The sequence below is a fragment of the Stegodyphus dumicola genome, chromosome 5 (assembly GCF_044657685.1).
Source record: "Stegodyphus dumicola isolate Sdum_Otavi_A_Nest chromosome 5, ASM4465768v1".
Taxonomy (NCBI): domain Eukaryota; kingdom Metazoa; phylum Arthropoda; class Arachnida; order Araneae; family Eresidae; genus Stegodyphus; species Stegodyphus dumicola.
This window is the reverse complement of record NC_140772.1, coordinates 236,056,618-236,081,724: the sequence shown is the minus strand read 5'-3', so window position 1 is coordinate 236,081,724 and position 25,107 is coordinate 236,056,618. Positions and strand designations below refer to the sequence as shown.

General features: G+C 32.5%; 1 protein-coding gene and 1 non-coding gene across 3 annotated transcripts in view; both read left to right on the top strand.

The window, feature by feature from the left end:
- Nucleotides 1-913: 913 nt before the first annotated feature.
- On the top strand, nucleotides 914-987 carry TRNAI-GAU (transfer RNA isoleucine (anticodon GAU)). The gene has a single exon. It is a non-coding gene; the product is annotated as a tRNA-Ile (tRNA).
- A 5,464-nt stretch (nucleotides 988-6,451) lies between these two features.
- LOC118199204 (uncharacterized) overlaps nucleotides 6,452-25,107 on the top strand; it is a 278,709-nt gene continuing 260,053 nt past the window's right edge. For both annotated transcript variants that reach the window (XM_085817787.1, XM_085817788.1), the window contains exon 1: nucleotides 6,452-6,728. In XM_085817787.1, coding sequence (XP_085673913.1) covers nucleotides 6,653-6,728 — 76 coding nt within the window. In that variant the 5' untranslated portion in view covers nucleotides 6,452-6,652. The remainder of the gene's footprint in view (nucleotides 6,729-25,107) is intronic.

Sequence of the window (25,107 nt, the reverse complement as noted above, 5' to 3'; positions counted from 1 at the left end):
ATCGCTTCACACAAAGTGACACGTTCACGTGACAAAGCCCGAATTCCAATGCCAGGATTCTTCAACACCTGTTCCTGCAGATTTGCGAGGAATTCTGCTGTACGAAAGCAATCAGATCGTCTGCTAGGGATCTTTCTTCTTGCTACATCCTCGTAGTCACCATTGCAAGTCTCTAGTTCACGTCTGATTGTTTTACTGTGTTCAGGGAGCATTGGGCATCAGTTATAATATCCTTATTTTGATAACCGGCACGAATCCTCATGATGCAAGTTATTCTCTTCCGTGATTCAGGTAAGTTCCAGTCATCCATCCTTTCTGACATCTTGTATATGAATGAAGAAGGGTCCAAACTTTTAAATGACGAGTAGTGTGTGTCAATACGTCCAACCTACCGAAAAATATAATCAATTACATATATGTCCAATTTATCACGAACACCCTGTAGATAGGATACCTCAGTTCATTTTATGCTCTAAGAACTTGCCTAGAAATGCATTTAATCCTGAAATCAAAAAGAAATAAAGTGAATTCAAAATGTCATTCAAGCTTAACCATGTTGCAACAAGTTGATTAATTTTATTTCTTATTTTTATATGAAAATTTGGTCTTCTTAAATAAGAAAGGCGTAAATTTTGTTTCGTACAACTTTCGGTTTTCTTTATGTATTTTGAATAATGAAATTTTGAAAACAATTAATGACACTTTGTCCTTATTTTTTGAAAATAAAATTTGTATTTTTGAGGAATGAACTTCCTTTAAATAATAGCCTTTTTATGATCTTTTTTTATACTTTGCCTAAAGAGCATTTGCCGTTCTAGAGAATGAGTAGGTATTGTATACAATGCCTAGGTAAAGTGTCTAATTATTCTCAAGACTCCAAGAGTATAAGGTATTTCTCCCGCCTTCCTAGCGTGCCTTCGTGGTGTAGTAGTTCTGCACGCTGGACTGATATTCCAGAGGTCCGTGGTTTGATTCCCGGCGAAGGCGATTGCTAACTTTTTCATCTCTCTTGCTTCCAAACAAAATACTAATGTCTCTACAGTATAAACTTTAATTCTAAATATAAATATTTTCAAAACAAAATTTCGTTCATGTTTTTTTCCTTATGCTCACACCCACTTTCAGATTAATGGAAGGAAAAGTACTTTAGCAGAAATATACATTTAATCACACAATTTATACGTACAAAAGTGATATTTACCATCAACCTCTTCGTCGTCCGTAACGCATCTAGCGCGTTCACGTGAAACTTCCGCAAGGCGATCATAACGCGTCTCAAGCGTTCTTCTGCAGTGAGAGATAGCTTCAACGTCTACTCAGCAGGAAAAGAGGTTAGAAATAAGCAGAGATATTATTATTTTACTATTATGCTTTATTTCCTTATAATTTTACTTACATTCATTTACATTCATCCACTACGAAAGTCATGTATGGAAAGTTATGATGTACAGAGAAAACAACATTACACTCTACGAAAAACAGACGGCCGCGGGGGGGGGATTTTCGTGGACAGGAGAGGACGGCGAAAGGCTTAAGTTGTGAAATCACCTTTTTCATCTTTGTAACTTCTTTTTTTCAGTATAACACGTGTAACATTTGCAGTATTACAACAACTTCTGCATCCTAACTGAATTTCTGCGTGATTAGAATTTTTTACATATCAGAATTCAACACAGTCTATTTCGAAATTTCTACCTAATATTTTACTCTTAAATTTCATTTAAACTTTCTTGTGTTGAACGGCGTGCCTAACTTCAAAATAATTTCCATTTGCAACACATGCTAGCAATACTAATTTTTTTTCTTTCTACAATACGTTAATTTCTAACATATTATTCATGCACAGTAATTTTAAGATGCCAGTCTTCAAAGCATTCATTTTTAAATTTTAATTCAAAACATGAACCAAAGCGTACACTAGTTCCTAAGGCACTCTATAACAAAACATGCGACGTTACCAGGAAGGAATTATCCAAATGGGACAAAATTGCGTATGGCAGTACTTTATGAAAAAAAAAAAAAAAAAAAAAATGCAAATTGCTTTTAATTCTATACTTTGGCGGCCAACTACTGGCTAGTTGGAGCTCCAAGGCATTGCAACTGAACATCTGCATGATGTGTAAATCAGAGCGCAGGCGTAACATCCATGCGAATGTGATTCCATCGACCCACTGGAACTAATGTCCCTTAGAAGGATTCGCGAACAAATGTCCCTTGTTGAGAGGGGACGTACACTTGGACTAAAGAAAGTACAGTGGAAGCACTAAGCTTCAAGACGGTAAAGGCCCGTTCACACGACTACGCTCAAAACGTAGCTAACGAAAGCGTATTTACGTGACCAGCGAAACAGCATCCAAACGAGTACGCTTGCGAAGAGTGCGTTTAACAAATAGAATTATTTGGCGCAAAAAATCACGTGATCCTGTAATATAGCGTCGTTTTCTTGGTTAACGGAGCTGTCATCTTGTTACTTCGCTGCGTTTCTACTTTTGCAACAAGATGTCAGAATCAGATGACTTTTTGATAGCTGAAACGTTACTATTACGTATAGTCATTAAGCAGTGGCAAAAACGCAAAAGACAGCTAGAATGGGTCGGAAAGATTTATTTAGAGCGACCTGTTCAAGGAGATTTTTTTTCCTTCACTGCCTCGTTTACGAAATAATTATCCTGAATTATTTTTAGTTACATCTGGATGATTATCCAACAGTTTGACAGACTTGCAGAATCTACAGTGTATAAAAATTATTATTTATAAAATTGGTTTGGAATACAGTATATAAAGAGAATTAAATTACTTGAAACACTATACAATAAAATCAACTTCATATTTTAAGTTGGAGTTCCAACGCACTGCAATGGAACATCCACATCATGTATAAATCAGAGGGCAGGCATAACTTCCATGCGAATATGGTTCCAACGACCCACGTGAACTAATGACTCTTAGAAGGGTTCGCGAACACATGTCCCTAGTTGAGAGAGGAAGTATACATGGAATAAAGGAAATAAGAGTGGACGTCAAGAGGGTAACCGTCGATTGAGAGCGATGGCAGAATGCGAGGACAGATATCTTGCAATCTGCGCTCCGAGCGGCTTTTGCGTCCTTATCAGCGATTGGACGTGTAACCGGGATACCACAGCAATGACAATTGATAAGTGTCTCAGTGAACGGGGACTAAGGTGAAGGAAACCATTATGCCAACATGGAGATAATATTTGATCTGATGCATTTGAAAGTGATTCCGACAAAAAGTAGCTTTAGACTAATAGCACTTTTGATGTTTAAAAAAATAAAAAATGAAAACAAAATAAAAAAGTCTGGAAAGTTTTAGATTTCAAAATACGTTCAAAGGGGCGTTTATTTAACATTTTGTGTGTTACCTTTATTTATTAAATATCATGTCCTTCGCACTTAAAACATAAAATTCAGTTCAACAGCAATGTCGCAAAATAATTTTAAATTGAGCGTATTATTAGAATTTCCGATATACAGTTTCACGCCCTGGAGATAGAAATGTATTTTGTTGCCATTGCTCGCTTCAAAATGGTTGACTTTGTTAACCAAAAATTTATTAAAGAGTTAACAATATTAAATCAATGATAAAAATCATTTCAAATTTCAAATTAGGGCTTCCACATGCCCATATTTAATAGAGGATTGCGTTATTCAGAATTTGATGGCTCTAGGTACCGATGTTCTATAACAATGCGAGAAACATAGATGCATTTATGCAGATTCTTCATTATTTAATTTCTTTAAATATAATACAGGGCTCTAATATTTGGTGGCAACAGTTTGAAAAGTGAATCGATATATAACCTGCCTAATCTTGTCTGGTGAATGGTATTTATGGGAGTAATATAAATAAAGTTGTTTTGTTTCTTTCGTGTAGTCTAGATACTTTCATAAGTGAGTATCTTCCATGAAAAGAGGAGCTAAAAAATCTCCTTTCACCCTCTCAAAAATGAATGTTTGCAATTTTTACACAATAATGTGCTTTCTCTGAAAATTACGAAAGTGTACAAATTTTAAACAAAAAAGATTAATTTTGAAATAAGTTGTATAATTAGAAAATTTATACTTAAGACAGGAAGGCTTTTTTGGGTTAACTTTTTATTTAATAATTATACTTTCCTAACATTTTAGTGGCAACACAAGTGTACAAAATTGGATGCCGACAACGCATCACTTCCTTGTACAGAATATTAAATTATTCGGATTTTTTGCTGCATTTCATTTAAACTTATATCCTCGAATTTCATTAGAGATAGATTTCTCATTCTCTTAATTCCGTTCCCACTTCACCGCAAGCCAAATATACATGAAAATTCAAAATTTTAAAATTAAAAAAAATAGAAAAACATAAAGAAGCAAATACAGGTAAAAGAATTTTAAAAAATGTTTACAATTAAAATTAGAGTTTCAACGCAAAAACAAGCAGTTCGGCCAGAAAGCAAAAAGGCAAATTTGTAAATGCACAAAAGTGAAAGCTTACTTTTCTTCCACTCTACAAAAACACACTAATAGGTGTAGAAACTGAGTTAATTCACTATTCGGCTAAGATACAAATGTAAACAAATATGGCTGCTATGCTAAAAAAAAAAAAAAAAAAAAAAAAAAAAATCAGGTTTAAGCACACTTAAACCATTTAAACTGTTGATAATTCTACAGCTCGCATGCAGATTAGCTAAAGGCATAAAGACCTTAATCGGAACATAAGAACAACATAATTCAGCCCTTTTTAAAGCAAAAAAGTTGCAATTTGCCAACATATAAGAATAAAAAAAAACTAAGCTCATCGAGCCGAGTAATAGAGTGGGTGTATATATATATATATATATTTAATAGATAATAATTTATTTCCTAAACAATATTGATTAATTGATTATATTATCTCCTAAGTTTAATTAAAGTAGAATTATTTTAAAGATAATAGATAGATATAGATACATACATATATAGACTTTTAATGCGGCCGATTGCAACCAAAAAAGGAGGTGAATAACTACATATAATGCAATAATATATACAATTAAAATATACATTAATAATATTAATTATATTAATATATACAATTAATAAATTTCAAAGTTTTGAGTGCGAGATACATACATATGTACTTACAGACGTCACGTAAAAATTCTCTTCTAAATCCATTTTAAATCAATTTTGTAATTCATTTTAGGAGTCTTTTACTCTGTTGTTACATACAGATGTCACGCAAAAGCATTGTTAAAGTACATTCGATAGCGGTCAAAATGGGTATTTTCACTGAACTATGATACCCGGAGTTTTTTGGAATTACAATACTTCATTACTTCGTACAAGGAAGTAAAAATCTGATGTAGGCAGATTAAAGGTCTGTTAAACAACACACATTTTGTTCGGCACTTAATTACAACTTATTTCCTCGAATTTCACTACAGATGTATTTCTCATTTAATCAATTCAATTCTCACTTGGAGGCAAGCCAAAAATACATAAAAACTCAAAACATTTTGAAAATTGTAACACATAAAGAAACATATAAAAACAGATAAAGAAACAATTTTAAGAATTAAAATTAGAGTTTGTGTGCAAAAACAAGCTGTTCGCCCAACGGATACGAAGACAAAATTTACGGTGCACAATATTGCAAGTTAGCGTACGATCCCACTGGACAAAAAGACTGATGTTGATGAACTAACTGACTTAATTCGCTATTCTACTAAGATTTTCAAATGTAAACAACCTAGATGCCGATTTCACATTTTTTTTTTTTTTTTTTTTTTTAATTCTTAATATTTGGGATTCAGACTAAGCTGCTTTCGTCGGCTATCGTATGCTTTCGTGTATTTGTTAAATCCGTATTTTTTACAAAACTGTCAAAGTGCTGGCGAGAAGAGGACAAAAAGTATATTCAATGAGTTAAATTTTTATATTCCAAACTGTTATGGCTTTTTTCTCTCAATTAAATTTAAGATATGTCTTTTAATGAATGTATTAAATAAATGCAATGAACCAATTAAACAATCTAATTATACAAATATCTTAATATTTGGAATTTAAATATTAATATTTGGAACTTGAATATCTTGATATTTGGAACTGCACTTGTAATTTTAATACTTCATATATTCATATTTTTATACTATATATTTTAAATACACAGAGATAATTTTAAGTAGTATCAGTGTCCTAAGTAAGGGAGGGAGACAAAAGGAAGACATGCATTTTAACGCTGGAGATATCCAGAGCTCTTTACTTTGAGTTTTCCAGCATTGCTATTGAGCGAGACAAAGAAAATGTGCTGAATAGTACGCCTTTAACTTTTCCGAGATAACCAAGCTTTCCCACACGAAAACGATCGTTAAGATATCATCATCCCCATCAGGGTAGTACGTCCAAATGCCATGGGGCGGCGCTGTACTCGATCCTATTATACACGGGATGCCCAAAGTGATGTTAGAAAAGGAACAGACCGGCGATGGCTGCAATTGGTCTACGGACATAGTCATCCGCCGTTGAACTTTCGCACGTATTCGAACTTGAAATGTGAACTTATCGCTTGCGCTGTAGTTAGGCACTCGCTCCAAATGGACATGCAGAAAGAACAATTTTCTGTAGTTTGTGGTAGTTTGTCATAACTTTTCGCTAATTTTTATTCATAATGGAAAACTTCTCGCTGAAAGTTTCCGGCGTGTATCTTCTCTACTGTGCGTTGATACTGCTTGGAAAAGTTAATGGTAAGTGCAATCATATATTTTACACTGATACAACTGAAGAAGTGTTTCTTTTTCATTCTTCTAAAATTCACGAATGAACTTCATTCTTTCATTCAATGCACACAGGCCTTTAAAATTACGCGAGAAAATTGCATTCCCATTGCTAGCTAAAATTTTACGCGAAGTTTTACATGAAATATTAGCTGCTTTATTACAACCAGCAAGGTAAATATTCAGTTTCATGCTCAAATGGAATTAAAACTTGGATTTTGTGTACTTTAGTTACACAAAAATGTTGTCAAATATGCATATAATGTTTTTAAATGTTGTCAAACATGTAGATAAAAGTCGTTTAAGGAAATCATCAAAAATTTAATTATTAAAAGCCTCTTTTATTTCTTTTTAAAAAAATTAGACTAACGGCTGAGTTTGATTGCAGAAAAATTTTCTGTAATTGGAAATTTTGTCAGAAATACATATGAGAAAAATAATCGATTTTTCTCCCATAATATTATGTCTATATTTTCCATGATATTTTGTGTAAGTATAAATATCGGTACTGTTTTCTTGCTTATTGGAGCGCGAAACATAAATATTTTAATTCTGAATACTAATATTTACCTTTCATGAAATATGTAAGAACTGACAGAGTTACATAAATTATTTACATTCTGAATTCCTTAATATTTTAATAAATCCTTCTCATTTCTAAATTTCATATTCGAATATATATACTGATTTATAAGACGAGCAGTCCAGGGAAGGAGGAAATCTAAAACAAGAGAATACCATTAAAATAGCGTGACATTGCCTTTAAACGCTTTGAGACAGAGCTATCCATTGTGAATAAAGACGTTACGTCTAATTTTACTGTTGGGAACTGTAATAAAACTGAAATTTTAGGGTTATACATTGCTCTAAAGAATTACGTCATTTTCTGTAATGATTTATACATCCATTATAGAGTATCCCCCCATTATAGATGTAATAGGACTCACTGCAGCGTCATTTTTGTCAAAACTAAAAATGTCTTTTTATTTTATTATTTGTTTTAATATTGCCTGTTGTACATTGCATATTCTATAATATCTGGAGATATCCCTATTTTGCATTAAGAGCTAATTTTTTTCAGCTTGTCAAAACGAGAACTAAAATCTTCTATAATAATACGGAATTTAATAAAAAATTAAATTTACTTTAAATGCGAGAAATCCTCTGATATATTTCATTATTTTATTTTAGAAAATTATGATTCCTGTTGACTGTCTGTAGGCAAAAAGAAGCATTAAAATGCTGTTAAGACTAATTTGCACTTCTCTTTGGTGTTGCTGCTTATCATGTCATGACAAAGTATGTAGAAATGCGTGTCTAAAGGTCGGATGGCCTTGTGATGGGCTTTTTCAGGGAAACTGGTTTATGTTTATTTTATAAATGGAAAAAACGTGAAAATTTTCTGATGTAACATGTTCACCGGGAAGAAGACACAAATGGAAACACCGGTTTTCAATGATTTTAATCGTTTGGGGGCTGGTAAATAGATTTATTTTTCATATTACGTTTGAAAACGTTTGAAAAAAGGGAAGCTTACTAAATTTCATATCCACTTACACTTCTGCACCTTTTTACTAGAAGTAAAATCAAAGCTACGTCTTGAAATATCTATCTTACAACCACGGCAACTGCTTTGAATTTTAAATACGAAAGCTTATATGGCTGTCAGTGTGTTTCTCTTTTTATAATAGGTTTTTGATAAATGTATTCAAAATAATTTTAAGTAACATTTCTTTTCTTTTTTCCAGCTATCGCTCTGATTTAACAATGGATACATATTAAAATGATAATTGAATATATATGCTTTGTGCTACTGCTTTTCTTATATTAAATCCAGTAGGTATTATTAGCCTAAATTTAAAAAAAATTGATGTGTACTTTACGTGACTTCCTTATACAGAATATTAAATTATACGCATTTTTCTTGCATTTCATTTAAGTTTATTGGATTGAATTAAATCTACTTCGTCGACAGCGCATAAACCACAATAGCATAAAGGCCTTCTTTAAAATTCACTCTATTTGTTTACCATAGCGACACTCTGGCGCTAGGTTCACTTCACATCGTTACATTTCGTTCATATTATAACTCAGAATGCGCAAAATGTATATCATTTGAAGAATTATCTAATCGTTGCCACATGTTCTATTCAAAGACTATAATAAATCTAAAATGATGTACAAAAACATTAAGCAAACAAAACAAAAGAGAAACAGTTTTTCACAGATGATTGAGCATTTCTCATTCAATTAATTCAGTTCTCACTTCGCGACAAGGCAAAAATGAATAAAAACTTAAAATATCTATATTAAAAATTCTGAAGTAAAAAACACTTATTTCCTCGGAAAATTCCAGAAAGGATTCAGCATGATTTAATTGGCAATAATAAATGAAGCTTTATCTTTGTTGTTGCGAAGCTTAGTCTCTTTAGATTGGCAAGAAATCTACTATTCTTCTGTTTCAAATATAAACAAATATGTTCACCATGTTATTTAAAAATCAGGCTGAACCGCACTTAAATAGCTTTTTAATTGTTGATAATTCTACAAATATTGCTTGCAGATTTCCTAAAGGCATGAAAACCTTAATCGGAAGATAAGAACAACATAATTCAATCATTTTAAATCAAAAAATGCACAATTTACAAACATATAAGAGTAAAGAATTTGAGATCACTGAGCCGGGTAACAGAATGGATATATATATAAATATATTTATATACGTTTGGTGCGACTGATAGTAACCAAAATACGAGGTGTACATCTTCATGTTATAGCAGTCCTATATACAAAATTTCAACGTTCTGAGGCTACTCAGAACTAACTACTACGTCTATTAGGGGTTTTAGGGTTACTTACCTTTTACCAGGTGAAATGACATCCCATGTATGGATTAATATTTACAGGAAAATAACACTTACTTTATAATTAATCTGAACGTTTTATTATATTTTATTACTTTCAGAGACATTTTCGTTGTGCCATTGACAAGGTATGTCATGATTTCAATGTATTAATGTATAAAAGGATAATGTGTTGGGATTTAGCTACTTGTAAAGAAATGTAACATAGAGTTACATCGATTCAGTGGAACTTGAATGAAAGGAAGACGTGAAGCATTTTTATTTCCCCATTCCTCCCACTAACAAAAAATTGTAGTGCACTACTGCACTTTTTTTACCATTTTTAATGAAAAATTTGTATCTCGGAGCTCAAGAAGGAAAGCTTTTGAAAGAAATTAATCGTTATAAAACCTTTGGATTTCATTCTGTTTATTTTTGTGCTTTACTGTGTTTCAAATCATTGCGTGGCAGATTCAACGCATTTGGTGAATATATAAAAATTACTCAAAATAAAGGTTATCTTGAAAAACATCAAGGCATGTATCTGAAATTCCTATCCTCGTTCTATTTTCATATTAAAAATGTTTAATTTTTCTTTCACTTTGCAAATTTTTTTTCAGGGATTGTATCGGCATTGTTTAAATTGTTTTCAGGGATTGTAATTATGTAAATATAAATGTTTAAATAGCGCGTCTTTCGTTTCATTATTGAAACATTTACATCCCTGCAATGTATAAATGTATGAAACATAACTTTTTTAATGTCTTCCTGTTTAATATTTATTTCATTATCAATCTCTTCTCGAAAACTTACAGATCGTTTCCTTTGCATTTTTCATTTTACTGTGGCAGCATGTGCCTTCCTTCACTTTTTAAATAAAATCCAATTTGAAGATCATTACTTTTCACAATTTATGTACATTTTTCAATTCAAGGACCTTTTTTTGCAAACTTTTGATATTTTATTATTTCTTAAGCTTATAAGATATTTTCTCCATCCTTTCTGCATGCCTGTGTAATGGTAGCACACTCGGGCGTGTGCAAGAGGCACAGGTTTGAGTCCCAGCGAGGGCATTGCACATATATTCATGTTTCCTGCCTTCAAAAATATCCTAATGACTCTACAGATGCGCCCGAACTCGAACTTGGAGGATGATGATTCTTCACCACCTGGATTTAGCGAACGGTTCCCCTAATCCCCAGTTGACTTTTAAAAGTGGGACCATATGAGGTACTTGCCCACTCCATTCTGTATGCCTTCGTGGTGCAAAGGTAGCACATTCGGATCGCATTCGAAACGAAGAAGTTCGAGTCTCAGAGAGGGCATTGCTCATTTTTCATGTCGTCTGCTTCAAAACTTCAAATGACTGTGAAAGCCATTTAATTACTTTTCTATCCGTGTGATATATCCATTTTCCCTAAAATCTACTCGTTCTAAAAATATGAAAGTTGAAATAAAAATTATCTAAATTAGGACTATTTAAGCTATCAGCCTTTGCTGTTCGAGTAACAAAGAAACATCTGAAAAAAGGTTTCAAAACTCATCTGATATGAAAGAATAATTAGCAACCTGCAAGTCTGTAGCATGTGAAATTTAACTTGATTAATATTTAGAATTCCGAAAAAAATTTTGATGTGTATCTTTTTCGTATTAGATCATTACTGACTGCATTTCTAAGTACGTTTATTTGAATTTGGCAGATTATGTGTGTGACTACATATCACAACAACATCGTTTTGCGTTTATTTTGTAGAGTTTGATTTCAGTGGGGTAAAAGTGTCAGTAAGATTGTAGAGTCGTCAGGTTTTGCTGAAGCTGGAGACTTGAAAAATGAACAATGCTCTCCCCGGTACTCGAATCTCGACCTCTTAAATACGCTCCGCGTGTGCTACCGTTACACCACGAAGGCACGCAGAAAAGAGGCAGAAAATACATTAGAACATGTTTGATCTATAAATTTTGTTTGTAGTTATTTGTAGACAAAATGTACATGTTGGTTGGTTTATTTAATTATGGCAAAGCACACTAGGGCTATCTGCCTAAGGGGAAGGGTGCCTTCGTGGAGAACTTTCTAAGGAAAACTGGCTCGTATACACGTTACACATGGGGAAAACCACGAAAACGCCCATGCAACCAGCCCGTTCACGGGATTCGAACCTCGGACCGAACTACCAGTGTTCAGCGACTTTACCGCTCGGCCGCTGGTGGGCTCAAAATGTACAGAGTTAAAATACCGTCTGGATCACAATCTGGCTTTAGGCATAGCTATGCGCTTAATAACAAATTTGAGTCTCTGACTTGGCAAAAATCTTGAGTCTGTTAATAAATTGGTGATGAACCGGCCTCTTGTTCCACGGTTACTTTACACTTAACAACTGAATGCCAACCTTGAATGATTTTTCAGGTGATTAGACTTAAAGAACGTGATTTGTCTGATGCTAGGGAATCAGCTATGCAATCTGACCGTGTGAGGGCGTTTAAAGTTTTAAGAATAGCGGAAAGTGCATTAAACCTAAAAGAGTCAAAATTTGAAATTTTCTTCACTATTAATGAATACAAATATGATTAAATTTTAAACCTGTACACAGATATTGACAAATGCACGATCTAGAAAATAGTCATAAGCCATTAAAACCTGGCTTTAAGTAATCAACGCTGATTTGATGTAGATTTTGTTTTCAGCGATTCAAATTCTATTCCGTTGCTCAGCTGCAAATGTCAAAAGTGTTTCAATCTCTGGAAGTTCTTCGACTAAAATGCAATCTACGCCGTTCTTCGCTGGCCTTCTTCAGCTGCAACTGACAATATATGAATGCACAGTTTAATCGCTGAAAGCGTCTCTGCTAAAATTAAGTTACCCTTTATTGTCTATTTTTTGAGCAAAATGGCGAATCTCGAGAAATGCACAAAATAGTTGTCATTTCTGAATGTAATTTACCTGAAATTTTAAACGATTGTTCCATTAGCTTTCTTTGCTGAAGACCAAGAAGATATTTAATTATTTACTATTAATAATGTAATATACATATTACCATGCCTTTTAACATTGAGATAAATAAAAAATTATTTTATCGTAGCAGTACAAAATTGAGTTTGGTAATAATTGGTAATAATACACTAAAAAAATTCTTTTTAATGACTGAATCAATCTTGAAATAAATATATGCGGAATAAACTGATTAACGAAAAACTGAAGTTGAAATACGCGACAAAATTTTAATTATGTATTTACGTGTTGCTTTTGTTTTAACCTTGCTTAAAATGGCGTGAGTCTAATGTCAATTAATTAATTTATTCTTTACTTTTAAATATTTAATTTGTCCTTTATTAAAATAGGTCGTGAACTATTTACAAATTCTGTTTATTTCTCTTAAATACAACCAATATATATTAGCTAATACAAATGTAATGTTTTCTTGTTTTCTTCCCCCTTTTTGTTTGGGTTTAAGAGCTCCAGTTTGACATTTAAACAAGCTCTTATCATCCTTATCCAGAGGAAAGTCATATTATTCTGCAAGTAATGAAACGTTCTTTTTTTAATCTTTATTTTTCTGAAGGAATTTTAGAAAAATGGAGATTAAAACATAAAGCGCAAAAAATGAGTGAATTTCATCTTTGATTACTAGGTATTAGCGATTTTTGTGAACAACTGGAAAACTATATTTCCTTTTAGAGGTGTAAGGAATGAAGGTTTCTTATGAAAGCGTGTAATAAAATAAAATGTTCAAAAACCGTTACTGCAAGAATTAAGATTAGCACTGATTTCTGTTTCTTGTAACCCTAATATAATTTTACTAGAAAGCCTGGCGGTCATACTAAATAACCGCTGGTCTAGATATTATAAATTGTAATTAAAATGATTTTGTGTAAAGGGGTCTGCTAATTTAAACAGAATTACCCAGGGCAGGCGGCGAGGAAGCTCCTTTGCTTACCGCCCCACGGGTCTCCCCTTTCTACTTGCTTAATTGCTTAAAGTAGAGTGCAATGAAGGAAACCACTGGCAGTACATTTCTTAAGAGCCCACCGCTAGATCAATCAATAAACATGATTTAAATAATGACATGTTAATTCACATGTCAAAGATCTCTTTGTACACAACATTTCTTGTGTAGATCTTTCCATCATTTTTAAGCTCGTCATGCAGGGGACCATTCATTATTTTTAATTTTACGTCCGTTCTTTCACGAACCCTTGAACAGGCAACATAAAGTTGACCGTGTCCAAATGCACGCTCAGGTAAAAACATGCCAACACGCTTAAGCGTTTGGCCCTGAAACTTATTTATGGTCATAGCAAAGGCAAGTTTTATAGGAAATTGTCTGCATCTCAATTGAAACGGCAACCCTGTGCCGTGGCAACTTCACCCCATTGGCTACTACACTGACGCAAGCAACCAATACAATATCGGCGCATACAAACACTTAAGCCGCATATATATATATATATATATATATATATATATATGGGGTGAAGTAACATCATCTCCTCCGAAACGGCTGCCTCTCGGGCTTAGCGAAGCACACCCTTACATTCCGCAGGTCCGTGGCACGCCATTTTGACCATTCGAGTTTTCTTGGGACTTTAATTAGCCGCGATATTAATTAAAACTAATTTTCCCCTACATTTTCTCTGCATTTTCCACTTTCTTTCTTAGGTTTTCCCTATAACAGGGATTTGGCTACGTGCAAAATTCTTTTTTCTCGAATATCTGCGGAACGGCGCCGAGTTGAAATTCGAGACGCGTATCCTCGGATTCCAAAAAATTCTCCGAATCCATCGATATCGTTTTCATTTTCGTACGACTTTAATCGGCTGACATATTAATTAAAAAATGCGAAAACGTTAATTTCCGCACTCATTTTTCGGAGTGGCAACAATAAACTATCGGCGACACACACTTTAGCCGCTTATATATATATAAAGAAGTCTTTATATGTGCCTGCTGTATAAATCTTCCAAGATTTATTGTTTAAAATGCTTAAGTGAATATTATATTGGAGCTGTAAATCTACTTTCGACAAGGGGAAAAAGAACTTTATAAAATAAAAATTAAACAAAAGAATATACAGTAATAAAATACAAATTGGAATAAGCTGTATTATCAAGTGTCCTACTCATACTTTATTAAGAGGAGGTAATATGATTAAATGATAATATTTCATTTTCTGGCAACATCTGTTGTATTTCTGTGCACTTAAGAATAGCTGAGGTACTGAATTTAATTAATATAAATATTTTTCGTACTTCTGAAAAATTAAAACGCCTCCCTTACTTACCAACTTTGTCAACTAAAGTTAAATACAAATCATGCAATATTCCAAAAAATGCATCAGTTTTTAAAAATGACACTGACTGCATGAGATTTTTAAATCATTTTTAATATGAGTTTTGTTTAACTTACTTTTTTAAATTTTTTAATATTATTTATATTTTTCTTTTTGCCTGTTTAGTTTTAATTTAAATTTTATATATCTTTAATATATATATGTGTGTGTGTGTGTGCACGTGTGTAAATATACAGAGGGAACAAAATTTTCACTGAAAGGTGCAGTTGAATACTCAATATATGCTCTTTTTCATTTACTTTTTGCATATTTAAAGCTGCCTTTCTTTTCTTCCGTCTTCAAATTACAAAGTACGTTTTTTCTTTATATACAAAACGCGCACACACACAATAAAAGTGTATCTTTCCAGTTTCGTTACACTTTGAACACTTACGATTCCACAGTTTGAAACCTTATTTATTCATTATGTTTTTGGGAATAGGATTTAACATTATTTGTTGCAAGAAAATGAAGTTGCATAACGTTTTACATTCATGATGAAGATTTCTTTTATGAAAAATAGTTTTAAATATTTTAAGTTTCATAATGCGATTTTTAAATAAAAAAATATATAATTAATTTAGCATTTATTAAAAACATACAAGAACAAAATTTGCAATTTTCTTATATAAAGGTGAAAATTTCTAACTGTCATTGCTAGCTGAATTTAGAGAGTTCTTTCAAGACTACGTTCATATTTAAATAGAGCAAAAAATACAATTCTGTAAAAAAAACACAGCCTCACTATTTTTCATAAAAGAATATTTATGTGTTCACGTGAAGTTTTAACGCTTGCTCCCAAGTGAGAAGAGAATTTTCAACGATATTTTTATCGTAGTGCAAATATAAAATATTTTCGTTAAGCTTGGTTGCTTTGTTTCTGTTTCTGTACCCAGTGTTTGCATTTAGATTTTAAACGTATTTGCATTTCTATCAAAATGAATTAGGAAAGAATTTGAAAATACATGTTTTTCTTTCAAATATTTGCGTTCGTCTTTAAACACAAAAAGCATATTTATTTCGTTCTGAATCAAAATATATAAAAAGCGTTTCGACATCAAACACACAAATGTGGGTTACTAATGTAATTTATTTGGAAGTGTCGGGATAAAATATTATTTACTTGGTAACTGTCAAAGTATAACAATCTTTACATAGTGACGATAAAATTGTAAAATTCTGCAGTGCATGCATTGGCAAAATGTATGTAAATTAAAAGGCATGTACATTTAAGAGCTTGAACCTTAAAGTATTAAAACCTTTTTTAGAATACCATTATTTTATTTTATCAAAATTTCTTCCACTTTCAGTATGTCTGCGTAATATTTGTATATAACAAATACCTGAATATCAATAGAGGATCAGAGACTGCGAACTTGGAATTTACTTCGTTTTCTTCTGAGAATTTACTGCATGTGACGTCTCAAAATTTCGCCAAAAAATAAGTGTATTGTATTCATTATTAATCTTGGAAAGAATTTTTGTGAAGTATTTATTATTTTATTTGGCGGAGGACATGATCTAACAAAATAAAAAGTAATGCTGTTTTAGAGAAAGGTTTGTTGCAAGCTTTGAATGCAAACTATTCAAAGAAATATATGCACAGCTACATTTTGAATAATTAAGCCTTTCGTAACTAAGTCTTCATGTGGCGTTAATTTCTAATGAAATAATATATAAGGAATTTTTCCCCTCACCACGTTCCTTTTCCTTTTTGGTGGTATTGGAAGCACATATGGCTAGCAATCTGAAAGTTCAGAGTTCAAATTCTGAAAATGGCGAGGGTATGGCTGATTTTTTTCAAGTTCTCTGCTTCCAAAAAAAAAAAAATTCTGAAGGCATATTAATTATTGTACTTTCATTAATTCAGAGAAAAAGTACGACCTCCTAATTCTGCGAATTCTTTCAGATCAAGAAAGAAGTCTAGAATAATATTCTTGCGCACAGCTGCATTGAATACAGCTCACCCTCTTTGCAGAATTGTTTACTCCTTCAAGTATTTCCCCCACAGACATATTGTTCTTATCGCTTGTCAGTTCAATATACCATTGTTCGAAAGTCAGTAAAAACTTCCAATGAATGACTTCAAAGGATAACAACCCAGCACATGTGTCTTTCAGGTCTCCTTTTAAAGGAAAGAAAGCGCGTTTTATGGATAATATACGTAAAACTTAAAAAAAAGTATAGTTTGAAATTGTAGGTGTGCGTTACACACCAGAATATACGGTATATAGAGCATAAAATTTTGCTTTTATATTAAATTTTTGAAAAATCAAATAAATGACAAGGTAAAAATATTGCAGTTTCATCATACATTATCGCCATGTGGAGAATTAAATTCTTATTTAATAAGTAAACTCTTAAGAAATAGCGTGAAATTATCTCACTGCATCTTTTGCACAAGTGACTTGCTACAAATATTTCTTTCAAATGACGATACATTTATTTCGTTAGGATGAAAAAAACGCTTACTGAAAGCAATCAGCATGATTTCCTTTTAGGTTCGAGGTGTTATATATAAATGCTTTTTAAAAAAGCAAGATAAAGGATAAATAATGAAAAATAGAATTATTGGCTTTCGTACCGCACGATTCAAAGTTTAATTTTAGAAAAAAATGACGTTGCAGAAAGTTCTTGGATTTCCCTTTCCACAGACAAAAATTCTTCAAAATCTTCGAACCATTTTACTTTTCCTTCAGGAGCAAGAAATGTGGCGACGGAAAGAGTTATATTGAAATTTAATTTCCTTCTAGCCTTTTTTATTGAAATAGATTTGTATGATTAAGCGATTTCGTATTTTACCCTTTACCCCCAGGGCAAAATAAGAAAATTAAATTGTGGAAAATGATCCTCGTGCTAAGTTTACATTTTTCATAAATTGAGGAAACGAACTCCAAATTCTTAACAAAATTATCCGCATTTTGTGTGATATGAAATATCCCTCCTGCAGGGACTTCGCAACCATTTCTGAAATTCGTGTTCCGAGTAGGGAATTTCAACTTTTGCTAGTTGATAATTTTGTTGCTATCGATAGGAAAATATCATTCCCAGAGCAGCTTGAAGAATCACTTTTTTTATATTTTAATATTTGGAGCTTTTTTTTGTATTTTAGGATTTACATAACTTAATTAGATCTTCCGATTTTCCTTAGTCTCAAAAGAGTCTTTTCATTTCCTTTTTTATTGATAACAAAGAGCTTAAAGCATGAAAGATAAATAAGAAAAAAATGCGCTATTTAATAATTAAATTGCAGAGGAAACAAATCATTAGAGAATTAAAGGACAATGTCGATGTTTTAATTCCACCAGTTTACGGAAAACCTTGAGACATAAAAAAATCCAATTTGGAGAAACAAGTCAGCTTAACCGTTAAATAATGTACGTTGTTCCTCCAACAGTGGAATCTTTATTAAAAGAAAGTTAATACTTCACCTAGAAAACGCGAGGAAAAAGAAGTTTTAAATCTTTGTAGACATAAGGGTGAGTAGTGCAATCGTCTAATTAAGTGTTGTTGTTGCTAATGTGCACTTGTCTGACTTATAGTCAGTCAGTCCAAGCCCACGAAATTCCTCGTAGCAAGTTTACGAGCCTTGAGCACCTTACAAGCGACAGTGCGATTTAGCTTAGTTCCGCCCCTAATTTTGATGGAGAGTACCCTGGGAGAGGACGGGTATGAGGTCTCCCCATCCTGTTCTCTTACCCCCAACCTCTCGAGAGGAATTTCGGCTCGCCACATATTTAGAGTGCCCTCATGCCGCACGGACACTATACATTTAAAAACATCCGTGCCTTCTCCGGGATTCAAAACCGTGGCCTTCGGCCCGGCAGTCAGCGACGGTAACCACTATACCGGTTATGCGGCTAATAAAATGTTTAGTCATTTAATACATGTGATAAATACAAAGCTTCCAGATTAAGTCATTGTCACATCGAAAAAAATGTATTTTAGTTACTTTTTACTTCCTTGTACGAAGTATTGTAATCGCCAAAGGTTTCAGGCAGCATATTTCAACGAAAATATCCATTTGTCCGCTATCGAATGCAATTTAACGATGTTTTTGCGTGATATCTGTACATAAGAACAGAATAAAAGACTCTTTCCCTCCAAAAAATTATAAAACTGCTTTAAAATGAATTTTCAAGAGAATTTTTTTCGTGGCGTCAGTACGTACGTACGTATCTCGCATAACTAAAAAACGAATAGCCTCAGAACGTTGAAATTTTGTGTATACGACTGCTATAACATGTAAATGTGCACCTCGTATTTTGGTTGCAATCGGCCGCACCAAACGTATATAAATATATTTATATATATACACACTCTGTTTCCCGGCTCAGTGATCTCATTTTCTTTACTCTTATATGTTTGTAAATTGCACATTTTTTGCTTTAAAAAATGATGGAATTTAGTTGTTCTTATCTTCCGCTTAAGGTTTTTATGCCTTTAGTAAATCTGTATGCAATATTTTTAGAATTATCAACAATTTTAAAGTTGTTTGGGTGACACTAAGCCTAATATTTTTTTGATGGCGGTCATTGCTTGTTTACATTTGAAACAGCAGACTAGTGGATTTGTTGGCAATCTAGAGAAACCTAGCTTCGCAGCAACGAATATAACGCCTTTATTTATTATTGCGAATTAAATCCTGCTTAATGCTTTCTGGAATTTTTTCGAGGAGAAATGTTTAATATTTACTTCGTAATTTTTAATACAGATATTTTGAGTATTTATGTATTTTTGCCTTGTCGCGAAGTGAGAACTGAATTAATTGAATGAGAAATGCTCAATCATCTGTGAAAAACTGTTTCTCTTTTGTTTTGTTTGCTTAATTTCTTTTATACATCATTCTAACTTTATTATAGTATTTGAATAGAACATGTGGCAACGATTAGGTAATCCTTTAAATGATATAAATTTTATGCATTCTGAATTATAATATGAAAGAAATATTATACAGTTAAGTGAACCTAGCGCCAGAGTGTCGCTATGGTAAACAAATAGTGTGAATTTTAAAGAATGGATTTATTCTATTGTCGTTTATGCACTCTCGGCGAAGTAGATTTAATTCAATCCAATAAGTTTAAATGAAATGCAAGAAAAAATGCGTATAATTTAATATTCCGTACAAGGAAGTCATGTGGTGTACAAATCAGATTTTTTTTAAATGGGTTATTGAAAAGATTAAGACATTAAAAACAAGTTTAGCAATTTGAAATTGATTTTACACTAAACATAGATATTTACAAATTTTAAAATGGAATTTTTATGTAAACACAAATCAATAGATATTAAATACATTAGTTTACTGCATTTGTACTCATTCTTATTATGCTGTCTGTTATGCTAATGAAAATTCTATCTCGAAAAGTAATATGAAACGGAAGCTTGTCCTTTGAACTAGCTAACAGAACGCATTAAATTTATCGATATATTCCAGAAAACCTTTCATGTCTCAGAATCTAAATTGCTAGTTTCACTACAGTTAGAAATCGATCGGAAAGCTGTCGCCAGTCATGCTCTTTTAATATCACCCTACATATTCTTCTCATAATTTCCGTGTGTGATGAACTTTAAACTTTGTACATCAAACTTTAGTTGTCTTGAAATGTTCTTGATGCAGTTTTAATGATGAATAAAGACAAAATGCTTACAGTTATATGTTTTAAGGACATTATTAAGAGAAAAGATTCATTAGATGGGTTTCCGTGGTATTAGTATGTTATACACATTTGTTCTTGAAGTGGAAAATTTAGTTACAGTGTCATATACCGATGAAGTAAAAAAAAAAAAAAAAAAAAATCTTAGAAAATTAAAAAAATATATAATATAAGAAGAGTCTATACACGTTCTTATCCATTTGCATTACGTGTAAAAAATTATTCACTTTGTCCATAGACGAGTTCAGACCGCAGTACATATCTTCATTTTGGACCTTGTCCTAGAGCAATGTGTTCCAGAATACTTGCTGTATTTTCTGGGGTATAACGCGCATCTAAAATTTCAAGCTACATTTTTTAATTTTTCTGTATATTCGCCATATAACGCGTACCCAATTCTTTACGATGAGAGCTAAAAATACATGTGCAATGCTGTTATCTTTAAGTCACTAATTCGAACATATGTCCTAGCCTTTCAGACAATGATATATACCGAACATGAGGATTGACAAGCGATAAGGGGAACAATATGTGTGTTTGAAAGGTTGAGGGAGTAAATATTCCTTCATAGCAATTGGAATGTTCAAAGCAAGAATGTTTAGTATTGGTGAAAGCTGGAACAGATAATGATTATTTTATAGATCAAAATAACAAAAATGGTAAAGACGAAACAGAACTCGCTAATACGCTTGAACATGAGGAACTCTTCATGTTATCCTATAATGAAAATGTATAATTTCTTAAGATATGCCATTTCTTTTAAATAAGTAGCATTTAGGTGAATGTAGAAATCTAATTTTTCCTTATTCTCATGCAATCATTTTTATATGCGGCGTATAACGAGCAACTGCAAATTTCGATCTTTAAACTTTGTATTAAAGTGCGCGTTGTACGCAGAAATATTCGGTATATTGTTGTGAAATGCCCAGCTGCATTAACAGAGTTTCCCCGCAAAGCGGATTTAGGGTTGCCAGGAAATGGGAACGAAGTACAGGGTTGCCAGATTTGCGCAGAATCACCCATTTACCGGCAAAACCGGCGATGTGCCATAGACGGAACGAGAAAATTCTAGAACGAGTTCTTACCTGTTTTTCCCAGAATATTCTCAAAGACAGGTTAAAAGCTATAAATAACCCTGCCCGTACGCGGAGTAGCAGTTTATCGTGAAATTGCATCGTGAGAGTGTCTTGAGAGTAGGTCGAGTTCGATAGTAGAGACTTGACTTCAGAGATTAGATTGAGAACGACCGAATCGAGTCGGGAGCTATACTGAGTTCTTTGCTTTGAAACTATCTTCACCGTTGTAGCGTGAAGGCTGTGTTGCTGACTGTTTCAGCGTGTTTAACACAGTCTTTTCGACGACTGTGAACGTGTTTTTGGAACTGTTCTGAGTAATACTGACTAAATTGTGTTATTCTTCATCAAGTGCTGTCGTCAGTTACTCCAAATCCACGAACCTGTAGAACTAACAATACATTTGCTAGCGACTTTCTGAAAGGCCTAGTATATGGTGCTTATCCAAATATACAGTATACAGTAATCACTGTATAATCCCTTTAAAAGAAACAAAATGACTGTTATGGAGAGGTACAGGTCAGATGTTACTATTAGTACGATATCTCATATCCTGCTGAAAGAAAGTTGTCCAAACTAAAAGAAAGTTAAATCAATTAATTTTTATCACAGTGTTTTTTAATGTCAAAAGCATTACAGCTGCTAAAGTTAATGAATAAATAACTTACAATTTAGTTAAATGTAGAGCTCAGGATAGTTCAAGATAATGAGTAAATAATCCGCATTTTATCTAAATATAGAGCTTAGAATAATCTATCCTCTGATAAGGAGAATCCGACTTTTCTGAAATGCTAAGACGTGTGCTTTGGCATCAGATGCGTTCCGAATAAATGAGGCGCCACTAACGGAGAAGGTGAACGGATTCTGCCGCAATTTTGTCCCTGATCAAATTTTCTATTTATTCGAGCGCTACTGTAAAGAAATGGATTTTGATAGCGACTCCAAATTCTCACTTCCCGTTATGCGTGCTACCGCTGTCCGAAGCCAGTGGTTAACGGTTTCTCACAAACTGATATTCAAGGAGAGGCTAATACAATGCATATACACCCGAGTCTTACACGAGAAAGGAACCCAAACCCTTATCCAGGTTAGCTGCTAGCATCTGCCAATCAACATAGTGTCTAAGTCAGCAGTTTCTTATAAGTAGTTTGCTCTGCACTATTTTATTTTCCATAATGTTATTTAAGCTAATTAAGCCATGTAAATTAAAAGTATAAATTAAAATTGAGTTTTATTTAAATTGACCTTAAAATGCAGGCGATCCAGATAAACGTAATTTCACATAACCTAAATTCAGGTAGCTTAACAAGTGACTAATTTAAGAAAAGTTGTGCGTAATTAACAGGTTTTAATAAACTATGTTTCTTTTGGCAATTTACAAAACACTCTTTTACTTTCACTCTAAATATTTTTAAGAAGAAATATATCTAAAACAGTGTAACTGTGGAATATAATATCTGTCTTTTAGAATAATTGCTGCTATTTCGATAGCAGTTTGATAAATAATGACTATGAAAACACTTTGGTTCTTTAAAATTTAATAGCTTCTAATTTCTTAATTTTAAATTTAGTGTTTTCCCTTCGAAAGGATAAGACTAAATGATACGAAATCGTTAAAAATAAGTAGCTACGTGAAATTTAAAAATGCTGGAATAAATTTTTCTCCGTTGAATAGCAGTAATGCTATATTTTGTGTATCTGACTCATATCTGGAGACGGCGAAAGTAAGTTTTAATTTGTAATTTTAGCGTTTGGTGTTGCTTAATGTTTGGGATATTTTAGAGATAATGAATCTAAGCAAGCTTAAATATTTAGGAAATTATTTCATCCCTAAATTTTGCTTTAATTAAAATTTAAAGTGATATAATCGAACTGATTTATTATGCCGTAAAGTATGTATTACGATCGCTGACATAATGAAAGAAAAGAACCTCCACTTCCACACATTTTAGAATTATGCACGGCGTTGGTTTGAAATAACTAAATATCACGAATTTAGATTGGAATATTGGATATAAACCATTTAGATTGAGCAAACTCAAATCTTTTCGTATTTGAATTAATTCACTCTAAATTCTTTCTCTTACACATTCTTGTATCTAATGTTATATTCTATATAACAGTACATTATTATGCCTTTCTCTTTTAAACTCTTTATCTTTGTGTTCACAAAATACCCCATGACGTTTTAACAAATACGTTTAGCACTAACATAATAGCTAAAGTTCAACAGCAGTGTAAAAGGGGGAATAAAGGGATAATTTAATAAAAGAGAAAAATTAAAATGAGATGTAATTAAAAAATACACATTAAAAAAAATCGACAATCTAGATTGAAAATGAAATTCCGAAAAGCAAAAATAGCCTCTTTAGTTCGTAAAAGTTCAGAAAAATTTAGTGGCTAAAATTAACAGGCAGGTGCTTTAAAGTGGCTTGAAATCGCTCTGGAAGTCTGAGAGATTTCTCTGAAACATTAATGTTTTGAAGTAATTGCAGCAAAGAAAGAGAATCACTAAATATTAAAGCGAACATTGATCTGAAATCACTACAAGATTTGTTAATTTATTCACAGCAAGTATAGCAACTCAGCCTGAAAAGCAGAGCATTTATCTCTAATTTTATATTGCTTGAAGTCTCTTTTTTGTTTATTATGTAAATTTAAGGCTATTATGCCAGTTTGAGATATGGCATTTCATTAAATTGCATAGCATTTTAATATCCTTACTCATACTCATCGTACTAGTTATAAAATCGTATCACGGCAAAAATATACTAGTTAACGTTATTTATTATTTTGTATATTTTCACTTCAAATAATTACTCCGATCACTAGAAAATTTTTAACACAGGTTATAAACGTTTTAGAACTTGAAAGTAGACTGAGAATTGCTAGCATGAATTAAATGTATAAAAGAAAATTTATATTTTGAGAAAGTGAAACCAAATAGCAGCACGAATCCTTTTAATTTAAGCACATTTTATTATTATAATTAGCATTATTTGAAAACTCATAAGGGAGAACGTTAGCCGGTTTTAAACTTGAACAATAAAATAAAGTTAATTGTAGTTTACTGGCAGCATACTTCACTCAGCTTTAAAACTCTGAATGGGTAAAATCGAAGTTAGAAACGATCGCAGACTTCCAGACACCATTTCATGCATTTCATACATTTATAGTTCCTTTATTATACCATAAATCGTACTTGTGCGATTTATTCTGTGCTAATCCTATAAGTATATTATTTTACACTTAATTATCTTACGAAAGCGGCTGAAAAAATTTAACAGACAAGTTTCCACGAATCCTCCAAACAAAAGATATTATTTATATTAACGAATGACTTCCTTTAACTTTTTGAAGCTTCGATTTATGGTATTATAATTGCTGTTTAGTTTCGAAATTACTGCTTTAACAGTTCTAGTACTTGTACGAAAACTTTCTTTTGTTATAAG